This window comes from Megascapheus bottae, chromosome 4 (genome assembly GCF_031878675.1).
Source record: "Megascapheus bottae isolate mThoBot1 chromosome 4, mThoBot2.hap1, whole genome shotgun sequence".
In the NCBI taxonomy this organism is placed as follows: domain Eukaryota; kingdom Metazoa; phylum Chordata; class Mammalia; order Rodentia; family Geomyidae; genus Megascapheus; species Megascapheus bottae.
This window is the reverse complement of record NC_143512.1, coordinates 1371918-1386732: the sequence shown is the minus strand read 5'-3', so window position 1 is coordinate 1386732 and position 14815 is coordinate 1371918. Positions and strand designations below refer to the sequence as shown.

Below are 14815 nucleotides of genomic sequence, written 5' to 3'. Positions count from 1 at the left end.
TCGCACTGGTCTCAGAAGAGAAGGATTATTGAGGAATTAGAGGTCCTTACAGAGCTGAAACAACAGATTACCTACATCTGACATACCTATTGTTTGCTTTCTCATAAGCAGTAGTGTCTTCTCTTATTCCAGGTAGAATTCCAAACTTTCTCAGTGAGAAGTATATACTACTTGAAGTGTCTTTTGAGAAGAGCTTGTGCATTAAAGTCATTGCCACATGCTGCCTGGCTGTGCAGGCCCCACTTGGCAGCTATTGTTTTCCTTAGGTTTCAGAGGTGCCAGAACTAGTAAGTCAATGCAGTAGGTTTGACTATAAAGGAAATGCTCACAATTTCTCTACTCAGAACAAGCTGACAACCTTAGCCTACTTAGATTTCCCTTGGTCTTGAGTCCCTGAAGGAGTCAAAACATGAGAAGAAACAGGATCCTGCATATCACATGTAAGCTGCTTGAGCAGGGCCAGATAGCGACATGAGTTCAACAATATTCAGAAAGAGAGAACCTGAGCGGTGTCTCTGTACAGCTGACTGCTTCCTGTGCTGTAAATGATAAACTATGACACGACAATTGTGACAGCCTTTACATCCATAGAATTGCTGTTTGCATTCTGCGTGGAGAGACATTAGGTGCTACACATATCTGAATTTGCAGTCCTATTAATTTTAATCAGTGCAGCCCCATTTTTCCCATGCAGTGTCATTCATTTGTATTTTGTAAAAGAGGCCAGTGCCCTGTTTTGCTGCTTTGTTCCCATGCTTTTATCTGTCCTTTTGTGTGCAACTAAGAGACCTGGTTTCAGATGCCTGTGGAGTATCTTCAGGTTCATTAATAATGGAAGCCTGTGACAGGAGCAGCTTTGCCTGCTTTGTTTCCACGGTAGACCGAAGGGAGACATGGATCTTTCTGTTTTGCCCAATAACAACCATCCTGACAAATTCCTGCAGCTTGACGTGAAGTCTTTAATGAGAAGCCCTGCCTTTCTGCAAGCTAGCCTCGCGAGATTTCCGAGTGGCAATTACCCTGCTGCACAACACTGGCAAAACCTTCTGTATTCACAGGTAAGATCTGGGGGATTATAAATATGGGGTGGAGGGTTGTTGTTGTTGTTATTTTCTGTGACATTTCATTATTTATGCCAAAGAAATCTATAGGCAACCGAATAAAAGACAGTTGAGGTTTTTTATTTTTTTGTTTTGTTTTTGCACATACCTTCCTCTAATCTCTTATGTAATGTGTGAATTCTCCCACCCATTCATTCTCCTCCAATCACAGGCTTCTCTGCTGGACTTACTATTTATTTTAGATCTATGAACCTTTATTTTACTCCTTTCCTTCAGATTTTCCCCCCAAATCTGTTGTTATATTTTCACATGAGAAAGAAATTCTTATCTCTGTCTTATCTCTGTCCTTAGGAGCTGACAATGCAGACTTTAAGCAGCCAGTGTCTTGTTTCAGCCTCAGGCTAACTTCCTTTCCCTTTATACACAGAGGACACAGATAATGAAGGCAGTGATGATTAAAGAGAAGAACACAAAAGATTCTCCATCTTGGAAAAGGGCTAGCTATTATTTCAGTTACATTTATTTGCCACAGGTGTCTGTGTGGCCATATGATGTGAAGCAGACCTTCAAACCTTGTTTTCTTTTGCATCTTCCTTCTTTTTTGCTCATCAACAGAGAAAAATAAAATTGTGATGAGTTCCATGTGGTAGGATAAACACAGTGGCTCTGCCTGTTACACAGCAAGTGAAAAAGGAATCATCTTGATTTTAAAATGTTAAGTCTAATGGGGTTAAGGATTAGTCAATTTAGAAACAGGAAAAGGCATTTTATTTCAGAACAGATGTGGCTGATCTAAAAACCCCTGTAAGTCATTATCCTTTGGAGTGGTTCAAATTCCCTGAACAGAAATTTGTTTTCTTTCAAGAACAGTTGCTACTCACAACTTCTTGTGTAAAGTGACTCCTTTGTGGTATATTTGTGGGCACTTTGGGACATTTAGCATGAGATCATTCAAACTCAAGTACAATCAAATGGTTATGTAAGTTTCCTCCACCTAATAGAGGTTTTAGTTTATTTCCATTTTAAGATGGTCTAATGTGACAACTGAGTTTTGTTCCTTTTTTTCAGTTGTGTTGTCTTTTGTAATATTTCAACCTTCTGTGATTCTAGTCATGTTCATTTTGTTATTGATTTGTAGCTTCTTTGGTTTAAGTTCTTTCTAAATTTGGATAGAATAAAATGATTCAAAATTTATTTTAAAAAATCTTAGTACTACTTACTATTTGAAGGTTAAGGTTTTCAGGTCTAGAAGCCCACACATGAAATATAAACAAAAAACTTGTTGGTATCATGATTTTGATAAGGATTATAGTGTACATACATACAACTCAAAATGGGAAATTTATAATCTTGATTAGCCCATTTTACAAACCTAATTTAGCATTCTTCTTAAGTCAATGTACTTGATCTTTTAAATTATGTTTTATAACATTTACTCATACATGTTATGTATGGTTATATATAGATTTTGAGCCCAGAAAATGTATCAAACTATTTTATTTTGGCTATGTATATAGTGTTTTGGTTAATCCTAGCTTCTGCCATGTAGTTGTATTATTTATAAAATTACTGCTTCTATTTACCTAATTTTTGAGTTTTTTAAATTGATTTCAGTTTCCAATGCAATGTTAAATGGATGTTGTGTGGCATACACAAATCAATTATAAAATTAACGCCTGACAACTTGTTAATTCATTCGGTAAAGTTCATTTTGGTTACACTCCAAAACCTGCTTTAGCAAATTACCTTCAATCATATATATTGTGCTACTATTGGATGTTGCCTTGGGCACTCACTTGGTTTTTACTCAAGGCTAGCTCTCTACCAAGTGAGCCACACCCTTACTTTTGGCTTTTACTGGTTAACTGGAGATAAGATTCTATAAGAATATATAAGATTTCTACTCCAACTGACTTGGTACCACAATCTTCCTATTGCATCTGCCTGACTAGCTAGGATTGAACTGTGAGTCATCAACATTTGGCTTATATATTTTTTCTTATCATAATCATGAAATATTTAATTCCCAAGTGGCTATATTAATTTCATTTAAGGTAGTTTAAGTCTCCAGTTAAAAGTTCTATATTTCCAATTTGCTATTTTAATATTTTCCTATATTAAAAAGCTTATTTATAAACCATTTTAGGCTCAGCTTCTTGTATACCTGTAGCATTGGCTGTGTGTAGTATATATTTGATAAGGTCAACAGTAAAACTGCAAATGAGTTTAAAAAACATAGATCCAGATATATTTGGCTTTCTTCTGGAAACTTTCAACCCTATTTCTTAATTAATTTAGGAAATTTTTCTACAATTTCTGTTTGTAAAAAAAAAGTTGATTTAAACATGTTTCAGTAGATTAGTAAGTGTTTTGATAAACTATACATTTGTATGTGTTACCAATTGACCATGTGGATTTCATAAATATTCTGACATTTCACCATCTTCCTAGTAAAATACCATTTTCTGGCATAAACCTGTCTTTACCTGGTATGTATAATTGATATACATTTTAAAAATTTGTTTGTTTATGGTTTTTTGCCTTTATATCTATGATAGAAACTGGTTTCGAATTTTCTTTTACCTAGTGCCTTCATATCAGTTTTATACCAACCTCATAAAGTAAGTAGAGAAAAAATATTATTTTAATATTTTCTGGAATTCTTTTTTATTGTATTTTATTGTCAGTGTCATGTATAGAGGGATTATAGTTACATTTGTCAGGTAGTGAGTACATTACTTTTTGAACACTGATACCCCTTCCCATATTTTTTTCCAACTGAACCTCCCCTCCTCTCCTACCAAACATCTTGTTTATCCCTTTCCATTCCCTATTGTAGAATAATTTGAGAAGGATAAAAATCATTTTTTGAGAATGACAAACATGATTGCAAAAATCTTTGGTCTGATATTTGTGTTTCTTTGTGTGTACACATGTGTATTGTGTGATATTTTAAATTGTTGATTTAATTAGCCAAATTATCATGGATATACTAATATTTTCCATTAAAAAATGAAAGGTGAACCATGTTCTTGTGGCTCATACCTGTAATCCTAGAGTCATGTCTGTAAAAACAGTTACTCAGGAGGCTGAAATCTGAGGATTGTGGTTCAAAGCCAGCCCAGGCACCAAAGTCTGTGCGACTCTTATCTCCAATTCACCAACCGAAAACTGGAAGTGATGCTATGGGTCAAGGTGTAGAGCTCTAGTGTGAGCTAAAGAGTTCAAGGACAGTACCCAGGCCCAGAGTTCAAGCTCCATGACAAAAAAGAAAGAAACAAACAAACAAAGAAGGAAAGCTGGTAAATTGTTTTAAGTAAGAAATTTGAGGGGCTGGGAGTTTGGCCTAGTGGTAGCGTGCTTGCCTAGCATGCACAAAGACCCGGGTTCAATTCCTTGGTACCACATACTTAGAAAAAGTCAGAAGTGGTGCTGAGGGTCAAGTGCTAGAGTTCTAGCCTTGAGAAAAATCCAAGGACAGTGCTCAGGCCCTGAGCTCAAGCCCAGGACTGGAAAAAAAAATAATTTCCCAACTTCATTTTTCATTTTTGGTGCTAGTACTAAGATTTGAACTCAGGGCCTTAACTTCTTGCTTAGCTTTTTAGCTCAAGGCTGGCACTCTACCACTTGAGCCACATTTCCACTTCTGCCTTTTTGGTGGTTGATTGGAGATTGGTCTCTTAGATTGCTCTGCCCTGATTGACTTGGAACCTGGATCCTCAGATCTCATCCTCCTGAGTAGCTATTATTACAAACATGACTCACTTAAGGAGTTTTAACATTACTCAATTATTTTCCAGCATTTCTTTAATCTCTCCTATGTTTCTTTCTTCTTATGTGTACCCTTTACATTCCTAACTCAGAAGATTCTGTCTTTCTTATTTGTCCTAAGCAGTGCTACCAGAGATTATTTCAAACATTTCTTCTTTCCAAACATTTCTTTTTCGAAGAAATAACTTTTAATATTATTCATTCTTTTCATTTTATAATTAGGGTTTTAGTTTTGAATATTAGCTGATTTACTGCATTACTTTGAGTAAGGCAAACATATATATATATAATATTATTTTAAAAATACATATATATTTGCCAGTCCCGGGCTTGAGCTCAGGCTTGAGTACTGTCCTTACGCTTTCTCAAGGTGGAGCTCTACCATTTGAGCCACGACACCACTTACAGCTTTTTCAATGTGGTAACAAGGAATCAAACTTGGGTCTTCATGCATGCTTGTAAAGCACTCTGCCACTACGCCAAATTCCTGGATCCTATAATTTACTATAATACTATCTTTGATTATCTTACTATTACTATCTTTTATAAATTAATTTTTACACATCCATATACATCATCATATGTGCATTTGCTTTTTTTTGAGCCCACAAATTTTATTTCCCTTGTTTATAGAGTTTTCTTACTTAGGAAACTCAAAGAACAGTCTGACATACAAGTAAACTAACAAAGCTAATTTTTCAGTGTCAGAAGAATCATCTTTCTTCAGAAATTATCAAAAACATCTAGGCTTAGGGGGGAAAAACTTACATCAGGATTGTGGTCAAACTTAATTTTTTTTGCTTCATTCAAAAACATCAGTTATCTTGCTAACAATCTATTATTATTATTATATTTTATTCGGAGGTTGATGTATAGAACGGTTACTGTTATATTTGTCAGGTATAGGTATATCACTTCTTAAAAATTAATACCCTTTCCCAATCTTTAAGGTAAATGCCAAGTAAAAGACTTTTGTTTTATTTCAGAGTTTGCTATTATGGATTAAAAATTACTTTGAACAAACCAAAACCCCACTAAAGTTAGAAAGGAACTCCACAGTGTTTTCTATGCATGTGCAGAATTCAGGTATTAAGAAATTTGGAGAACTACGTGATTAATGTAACTATAGCCCTTGTATATTTCACCCTGACAATAAAATTCAATACAAAAGTAAAAAAGAATTTGGAAAAGCCCAATTCCTAAGGGAATGTGAGCACTTTATCTATATGATTTTTTTCTTTATCTACCTGTCATCTCTGAAGGAAATAAGATGTCATATTGCTTTACAACTTTTGCTTATATAAATACATATTAATTTTACCTATATATGCCCATAGCTACCAAGGGAATCAGTGTATTATCACAAATGCCTCTCAGAGGAGTATGCTTCCTACTGAGCTTTCTATTTTGCAAGGCTGTAATATGTAAAGCATATTTATGGAAGCATGACTGTAAAGTGAAGAACTGCAACACCAGTTTTTAGAATGGAAGTTAAATTATCTGAAATTTAAATGACTTGAGATTCCTTGCCTTTGATGCCTCGAAAAATAAAACATTAGCATGCTTCATCTAAAATTATTTTGACTTACGAAGGTCCTGCTTCTACAATATTATTGTAGTCCTAGAGGGAGGGAAATCAAACCCAAGTGAAATGCCAAAGGTCAAGTGAGACAAATAACAGTAGGCTTTACATGAATTCATTTATGTAAACTGAAAAGAAGTCCAAGCTTACTCATGCTGTTAGAATTTGAAAGCCACATGCTAGCGGCTCCAACCTATAATTCTAGCTACTCAGGAGGGTGAGATCTGGATGACTAGAATTTGATGTTAGCCTAGGAAGAAAACTCTGAGAGACCCTGTCTTCAACTAAGCAGTAAAATCCAACCTAGAGGCACGGTTCAGGAGAAAAGAAAATAAGCATAGCAAGAGCACAAGGACCTGAATTTAAGTCTTGGTAGCAGGATTAAAATATTTAAAAAAGGAGAGGAAGAGAAGGAGGAGGGGGAGGAGGAGGTGGTGGAGAGGAACAGGAACAGGAGCAGAAGGAAAAGGAGGAGAAGGAAGAAGAGGAAGGAAAAATGAAGAAGAGGAAGAAGAGGAAGGAAAACGGAAGAAGAGGAAGAAGAAGGGGAAGGGGAAGGTGAGGGGGAAGAAGAGATTGTTAGGATGTTCGTCATTCAATTTGCCAAGAGAGGAGAGTACAAGTGACCATGAGTAGTGGGTGGTAATGTCTTGGCTCTTTGGTCTAGTGATAGAATTTGGGGTTTATTCAGTTTAGTTTGAAGCAATTTACTGAAGTATATATTTATAATATGTACCATCTCTGTGTAAAAAAGCATCTTAAGTAAAAAGCATCTTAAAAAAAACTCGAAATGCTAATATTTGAGTCATTTACTAGGAAATGGTCCCTAGATACATAGACAAATAAAATATTAAGTTAGCACAGATCTCAAAGCAATCTGAAATTGGAGCCAAGAGAGTATTTAAAAGCCAAAACGTATAAAAATGCATTATGTTATCAGCTGTGGAATGCACAGAGGGAAACGAAACATCAGTAAATTGCAATGTAAGACATTGGGAAAAAAATGGTTTTGTTTAGAATCTTACTGTATTTTCATCTGTGCTTTTAGAATAACATTTCAACAACTGAGCTGACCCTGCTTTTTACTGCTCATTTTAAAGTTGGAATCTAGCAAACTGTCCTACCTGGGCCAGCCTGGAACTGTGATCCACAGTTTGAGTATCTACTGTGGCATTCAGTCTCCTGAGTAGCTAGATTACACATATCAATCATTAGCATCTGATTCTAGATTCATTTTCTAGTTCACTGCCCTAATCCAGGCAGCATCAGCAAGTTTTCAGGTATGGTTTGCTGACATTGCTCTTTTTTTTTTTTTTTGTCAGTCGTGGGGCTTGAACTCAGGGCCTGAGCACTGTCCTTGGACTTTTCTCAAGGCTATTGCTTTACCACTTGAGCCACAGCACCACTTCCAGCTTTTTTTTATGTATATGATACCGAGGAATCAAACCCATGTCTTCATGCATGCTAGGCAAGCACTCTACTACTAGGCCAAACTCCCAGCTGACATTGCTCATTTTTAAAAACAAAAATTTATTTTATTGCCAGGGTGATATATAGAGGGGTTACAGTTATATTCATAAGGTAGTGAGTATATTGCTTCTTGAACATTGTTACCCCTTCCTATGTTTTTCTCTCGCTTTCCCCTCCTCCACCCCCTCCCAAGTTGCAAAGTTAATTTCTAACATATTGACTTGTAAATATCTCAGGTACATTGATTCAACCTTTGCCCTTTGTCTTATTTTGTTTTCCCTCTTCCCTTCCCTAATTCAAATAAACAAATAAGCATATATACAATATACCAGGTACCAAAGCCATATACAGTAACAACAGGGAATAAACCATAAGGCAGAAAAAAAGACGAAAGGAATAAATTCACATAGTACATTAAAAGCAACAACCGCAAAGATAAACTTCTTGCTTCCATGTCCTATAGTTTATGTCACTTAGCATCATCCTGCATGGCCATATGTACATAGCTTTTGAGCTATTGTGATCCTCTGATAGGAAAATCCTGGATATATGTTTCTTTGGGTCTGGCTTACTTCACTTAATATGAATGTTTTCCAAGTCTTTCAACTTCCTTAAAATGTTACATGGACATTTTTAAGAAGTCTTATCTCTTCATTTCCTAACAGAGAGAAAACAATATCGCTACACAACGAATTAAGGGATTCAAACTGGAGGTCCCCCTTATAGCTGATAGCCCTCCCCCATCTATAGCTTCAGTCATGAAGAATAACCCGCTATATGGTGACATCAGCTTGGAGGAAGCTATGGAAGAAAGAAAAAAGAATCCTTCATGGACCATTGAGGAATACGACAAGCATTCCCTGCATTCAAACCTCTCTGGACATCTGAAGGTACTCTGACTGAAAATAAAGAAATGAATAAATAAATAAATAAATAAATAAATAAATCATCTTCAACTGATGAGGAAGATAAGTTGAAAGAAATTGTTGGGATGATAGATTCTTTTTACTGGATATAAAATCTCTAGATTTTAAAGCATTTTTTTCTTGCTCTTTTGTTGTAGTGGTTTATTTGTTTTCAGTTTTGTATTTTAATGTTAGTATATTTGTAGAAAAGACAAAAGTGATACCATATTGAATAGGGACTTTCTGAAAAGTCACATATTTTTGAAACTTTATTTTCAAAGACTACATGTACTTTCCCCTAGTTTATAATCTTGTAACCAGCTTAGTTTCATGACACTTAACACATTTCATTTATTACATTTATTCAAAAATATTTATGAAGTGTTCTGTTTTAGGCACTGTATAAGGACATTCTTAACGATGGTTATGTATTTCAAGCCCATCTAAAATTTAACATCGTAAATTCACAATCTGGTCATTTTCCGGTGTCTTAGTAACAAAACAAAACAAAAACAACAGAGGAAAAGTATGCAATGAACTCATTGGCCTAGTTTAAGATTTCATTCTGCCTTTTTCTCTATTTTAATCTTCTTATCACCTAATCCTAGAGAATCTGAAAATACCTGAAAAGCAGAGAAGGTTGTTCTCCATTATCTAAAAGGGCTGGATTCCAAACCAGCCTTGGCTTGCCTCCACCTGCTTTAGGCCAGGAAATCATGACATTCCCTAAATTTACCCTCCATTTAAAAAAAGTATATTTTTTCCAAATTTCATAGCTTGAGTGCTTGAAGACCTTTTATTTTTTTTGAAGAGGATGATACCTATATACTTTTTAAGAACTCAGAATGTACACTTTCCCAAATAGATTTTTGTGTGTGTGTGTGTGGTGGGGAGAGCTAACCTCTGGGCCTGGGTTCTATCCCTAAACTCTTCATCTCAAAGCTAATGCTCTACCATTTTGAGCCATACCACCACTTCTGGTTTTCTGGTGGTTAACTGGAGATAAGAATCTCAGGGACTTAAGTGCCTGTGCTGGTTCTGAACCGTGATCCTCATATCTCAGTCTCCTAAGTAGGTAGGTTTACAGGTGTGAGCCACTGGTGATGGGCTCCAGATAGCTTCTTCAGAATTCAAATGTGAACCTTCCTAAAATCACTATAGTCCAGAGCCTTTGAGATTTTTTCATTTAACAGATTCAATGTATGTCCTCCTTAAGGCAACCTCTTTCTGAGAAGTTTCCTAAAATACACATTCCCCTACCTAACAACAACAATAATGCCTTTTTCCCTTCCTTCCTTCCTTCCTTCCTTCCTTCCTTCCTTCCTTCCTTCCTTCCTTCCTTCCTTCCTTCCTTCCTTCTTTCCCTTCCTTCCCTTCCTTTCCTTCCTTTCCCCTTTCCCCCCTTCTTTATCTTCCTTCCTCCTTTTTGTTTTTTGTTTTATTCTTTCTCTTACTTTGCTTTTAAACTTATGCTGCTTATCAGAGAGACTTCCCATCAGGACTTCTAAGATAGTTAGAAAATATATTCATTTATTTCACAAATAAATAGTTCTTCTCTCCTTATTTTTTTTCCCCCATCATGGGAATTGAACTCTGGGCCTTGTCCCAGAGCTCTTCAACTCAAGGCTACTATCCTACCCCTTGAGCCACAGTGCCACTTCTGGCTTCCTGATGGTTAATAGGAGACAGAAGTCTCATGGACTTTCAGTTCTGGGCTGGCTTTGATCCATAATCCTCAGATCTCAGCCTTCTGAGTAGCTAGGATTACTGGTGTGAGCCACTGTGCCTGGCCAATTTTAGTGTTTTTATGCAAGACATAGGGACAATATAGTTGAATATTTCATCCCAGTGGCAATGAAGAATATAGTTTTCGGTTATGCCATTATATTTAGGAATGCCAAACATAAATGTGTGCATGCACTGAATTAATGGAGTCATGTGTGTCCATCCTCGCAGGTCCTTCTATGTGTGCATGTGCTTCCTTCAGACAAACAGACCTGAGGCCTGTTCACCAATTTAATACTGCTATTTTCAGCACTAACTTAACTGAGGAAACTTTTAGAAAACACACATGCTGTTTGTGTTAGAATTCTAATGTATACTACATTAATTCAAGTGCTTCTACCACTATTTCCATCCTTGTTTCACAATTAGCAAATACAGTCCCTAACTCACCCTTTTTTAACCTTGACATCACCACATTTTGAGTGTCTTAGGCTATTTCTATGATTTTTTAAAAAAAATTGTTGTAAGTTTGTAATGTGGAAAAGAAAAACGAAATCCAACGTTTACTTATCAAAGAAAAATAGAAGCAAAATGTAAAAGAGGATAATCTCCATTACTTAAGGTTTTAGTGGAGAACAAAAAGCATTGAATTTGTAAAGTGCTGGCCCCTAATTAGGTCACAAAAAATGGATGAAAGATAAAGATGTTTGAAATAGCATCCAAACTTGGTGTAATGTTTGTGTGTTTTCCAAACTAGAAAGTTCAAAGCCATGCTACTTTAACAGCAGAATTCTACTGCCAAGCACAACCCTGCTTCCATGTGCATGCACACTTCTCTCCTAGCAGTTCGTTCCTACGTGTAAAGCTAGTATTGTGACTAGAGAATCAGAGTGAGGTTGAACAGCCCACTTCATCCTTTCCAAGCACCCAAGTTGGAACTAACAAGGCTGTGATGGCTTTGTGTTGACTCATCTTTCCCTGTCAATTTACTTGATGTCTACCCAATGGTAAGCACAGGTATTGAATCTGTAGCACTGAACCAGCAAGGGATAAGAAAGAAGAATTGTTATTTGTGTAAGTGGTGACTCTGCTCAAAAGGAAATGGACTCATTACCTGGCTTACATAATTGCAGCCCTCCACACATAACCTTTACAATAAAATGGGCTGTGGTTACTCAGGCCTACAATCCTAGCTATTTGGGAGATTGAAATATGATCACACACACACAGAATGTGTGGAGAGTAGAGCTTGTAGGTAACTTATTAAACCAAGAGAATATGATATCTTCTAAAGGATAGTTTTCTAGCCAGGCGAGGCATTGATGGTTCACACCTATAAGATAGCTACTTAGAAGGCTATGGTCTGAGAATCATGGTTTAAAGGCATGAAAGTCCATGCGACTCTTACCTCCAATTAACCACCAGAAAACTGGAAGTGGTAGAGCACTAGCCTTGAGCTGAAAAGCTCAGGGACAATACCCAGGCCCAGAGTTCAAGCCCTACAACTGACACACAAAAAAAGAAAAGATAGTTTTCTGGGACTGAATGAAAGACCTTGGTGGAGAACCTGCTGCTGGAAGGATGGACTAAGGTTTTCTTTAGGAAGTCAAAGTTTGTATGTGTACCAGACATGCTATGGGCCTCTTTAAGGGAGACCGTGTATCATGGAAGAAGCTCATAACACTTAATCCTTCCATGGACGTCAGCTGCCACATTTTCTGAAAACTTACCAAGCATACTTATCCTGGCTGTGCAGACAAACTAAGAATTTTAATTCTATTTCAACTTACCAATATGATGCCCATGTACTATTTATAAGATGTCATGCCTTTAAAAAGTAGACCAAGAGAGACTATAAAGACTGGGTGGTGTTTCTGACCTTTCCATGTGAGAAATTTATTACAGAAATCTTGCAGGTTTCCTCATAAAAATTAACTCCAGGGTCTCTGATCTGCAAGGTGACTGCAGCAGCTTCTTAGGGTTATTCAGAAGAACTTTCCCTCTCTTATTTGAGCTGTGGTCCTTAAGTTTTATCCTGAACAGGATAAAGAGTTCTCTGTTCTGAAATCTCAGTCTGTGACCAAGATTAATCATGGATTGATAACATTCTCTGTGTAATTTGTTTTTCTAGGAAAACCCAAATGATCTACGGTTTTGGTTGGGAGATATATACACACCAGGTTTTGACACCTTACTGAAGAAAAAGAAGAAACGTGATAAGCGATCAAAAGTATGCCACATGGGTCTAATTTTACTTCTTGTGACATCGATCCTGGTTACCATAGTAACTATCAGCACCTTTTTCACCTAAAGAGACTGTCACAGATAGAGCCACCTTAAATTTCATGAAACGCTTTCTTAACCATTGCACAAGAAATATGTTAATGCAATGTGGATGTGGTTACTTTTACAGCTTAGTATGTTTGCCTGCAGAGTGCAAACATTGTGTGGGATAAGCTGGATTCTCTGCTTTGTACTGTGGAACCTGTATACACATTTTATTCTTCCATTTGTCCTTTAGGGAACAGAAAAATTTCTGAGGTAATACCCACAGAAAAGCCACTGTAAACAGTCAAAATTAAACATTGAGATAGACAAAAACGTAGCATTAAAGTAGTGTTAATACTCAAATCAGACTCACCTTGTTAAAGTACTACCGACTCCTCTCTGTCTCTATCCTCCCAACTAAAAAGTTTGAGTCAGTCATCTTTTTGGCCAACTGCCAGATAAACAGCTAAAGCTTGTGGTTGTATTGCCAGTGGGTTTGGATTCATTCTTTGTTTTCTTTTCCTTTGTTTTTGTTTAAGTCAGAAAGAAAAGACAGTGAAAAAGAGACATTGTTCAAATTTATTTTTATGTTTCCCAATGATCCTTTATACTGATTTATCCTAAATCTGTGTGGCAATTTTAGCAGGACTTCACTTGAATAGCCCACACTGATTTAACTAATTAGATCCAATTATATTTATTAATTCATTCTAGGTAGTGTGACTCTTAGTGGTAAACAGTAAGTCTGCATCTCCAGCGTGATTTAGGTGAAAGGCAGAGGGACTACTGCCAGAAGAATGAGTTTAAATGCTAATTATGAGATTTATTAACTGTTGAGTCTTCAGCAAGATATTCTCAAAGAGAAGGATAGCAATGCCCCCTCACAATCAGAGTTGATGAATAGGACTAAACAAGAAACCTACATAAGAACAATGCCTGAGTCTTCTAGTGGTTTATACTTAATGGTGATTGTTATTACTTATTGGTGATAACTAATCAGCAGTGACTTGAGGTCATCTTCCATTGCCTGCACATACCTAGAAATATAGTTCTGGACATAAAGGGTGAAGTCAACACCCTTTCTCCTAAACCACCCTTCCTTAAATCTCTCCATTATTCCCTCTCTGCTCTAAATACCCTATCCTAAATCATTTGTGTGAATCAGATGAGGTAATTTTTCCTCTTCCTGCCTGTGTATTTCCATCGGTGTTGCAAACAATTGTGTTGTGTATCTCCTAAAAGATACTTGAAATAAAATACATTAAAATATACCTTACCTGGACAACAAAATCATTGTACAAAAAATCAATTGCCTTTACAATTCCTAACTTCTAATTCTTCCTTTCCTTTTGTGCTGGGTTTCTATTTAATGGAGAACTGAATGACAGGAGGAATAAATGACCGGGGGGTCCTACTGAAGGTAGGACTAATCTCTCTGTGGTCACCTCTAAGATAAAACTTGGTATCACTCTGTCTTCAAGCTGCATGTACAATGTTTGCCTCTAAGAGATCCAAACTACATTCCCGTCTCTAACACATATCAGTAGCATCTGTGCTGCCTTGGCCTACTTGAGAGATTTGAAGATAATATCCAGGTAAGACTTGATAAAGGCACCAAGCAGAGGTAACCATAAGTTGTAAAAGCTCATGCCTATAATTTTGATTCCTCAGGAAGCAGATATCTGCAAGTTCTTTTTTGTTTCTTTTTGCTTTGTTTTGTTTTATTTCGTTTTGGTTGGATATGTATGTATGTGTGCGAGTGCTGGGGCTTTAGGTCAAGATCTGGGTTCTTTCCTTTAGCTTTACATTCTAGACTGGCATTCTACAATTTAAGTCAGAGTTTCACTTCTGACGTTTTGTAAATTTATTAGAGATAAGAGTCTTCTGGATTTTCCTGTCTTGGGGGCCTTACAACAATGATCTCAGATCTCAGCTTCCAGAGAATATTTAGAATTGCAGGCAGGAACCATTTGCACCAAAAGGTTCCTGTTTTGGAATAAATTAGTGCAGGAAAACTCTATCCAAAATTGCCA

At 36.6% G+C, this 14815-nt stretch overlaps 1 protein-coding gene across 1 annotated transcript; it reads left to right on the top strand.

Moving 5' to 3' along the window:
• Window positions 1-888: 888 nt before the first annotated feature.
• On the top strand, window positions 889-14049 carry Minar2 (membrane integral NOTCH2 associated receptor 2). The gene is made up of 3 exons (XM_090331196.1): window positions 889-1058; window positions 8550-8774; window positions 12646-14049. The coding sequence occupies exons 1-3, from the start codon at window positions 894-896 to the stop codon at window positions 12823-12825; spliced, it is 570 nt and encodes a 189-aa protein (XP_090187322.1). The 5' UTR covers window positions 889-893; the 3' UTR covers window positions 12826-14049.
• The last annotated feature ends 766 nt before the right edge of the window (window positions 14050-14815 follow it).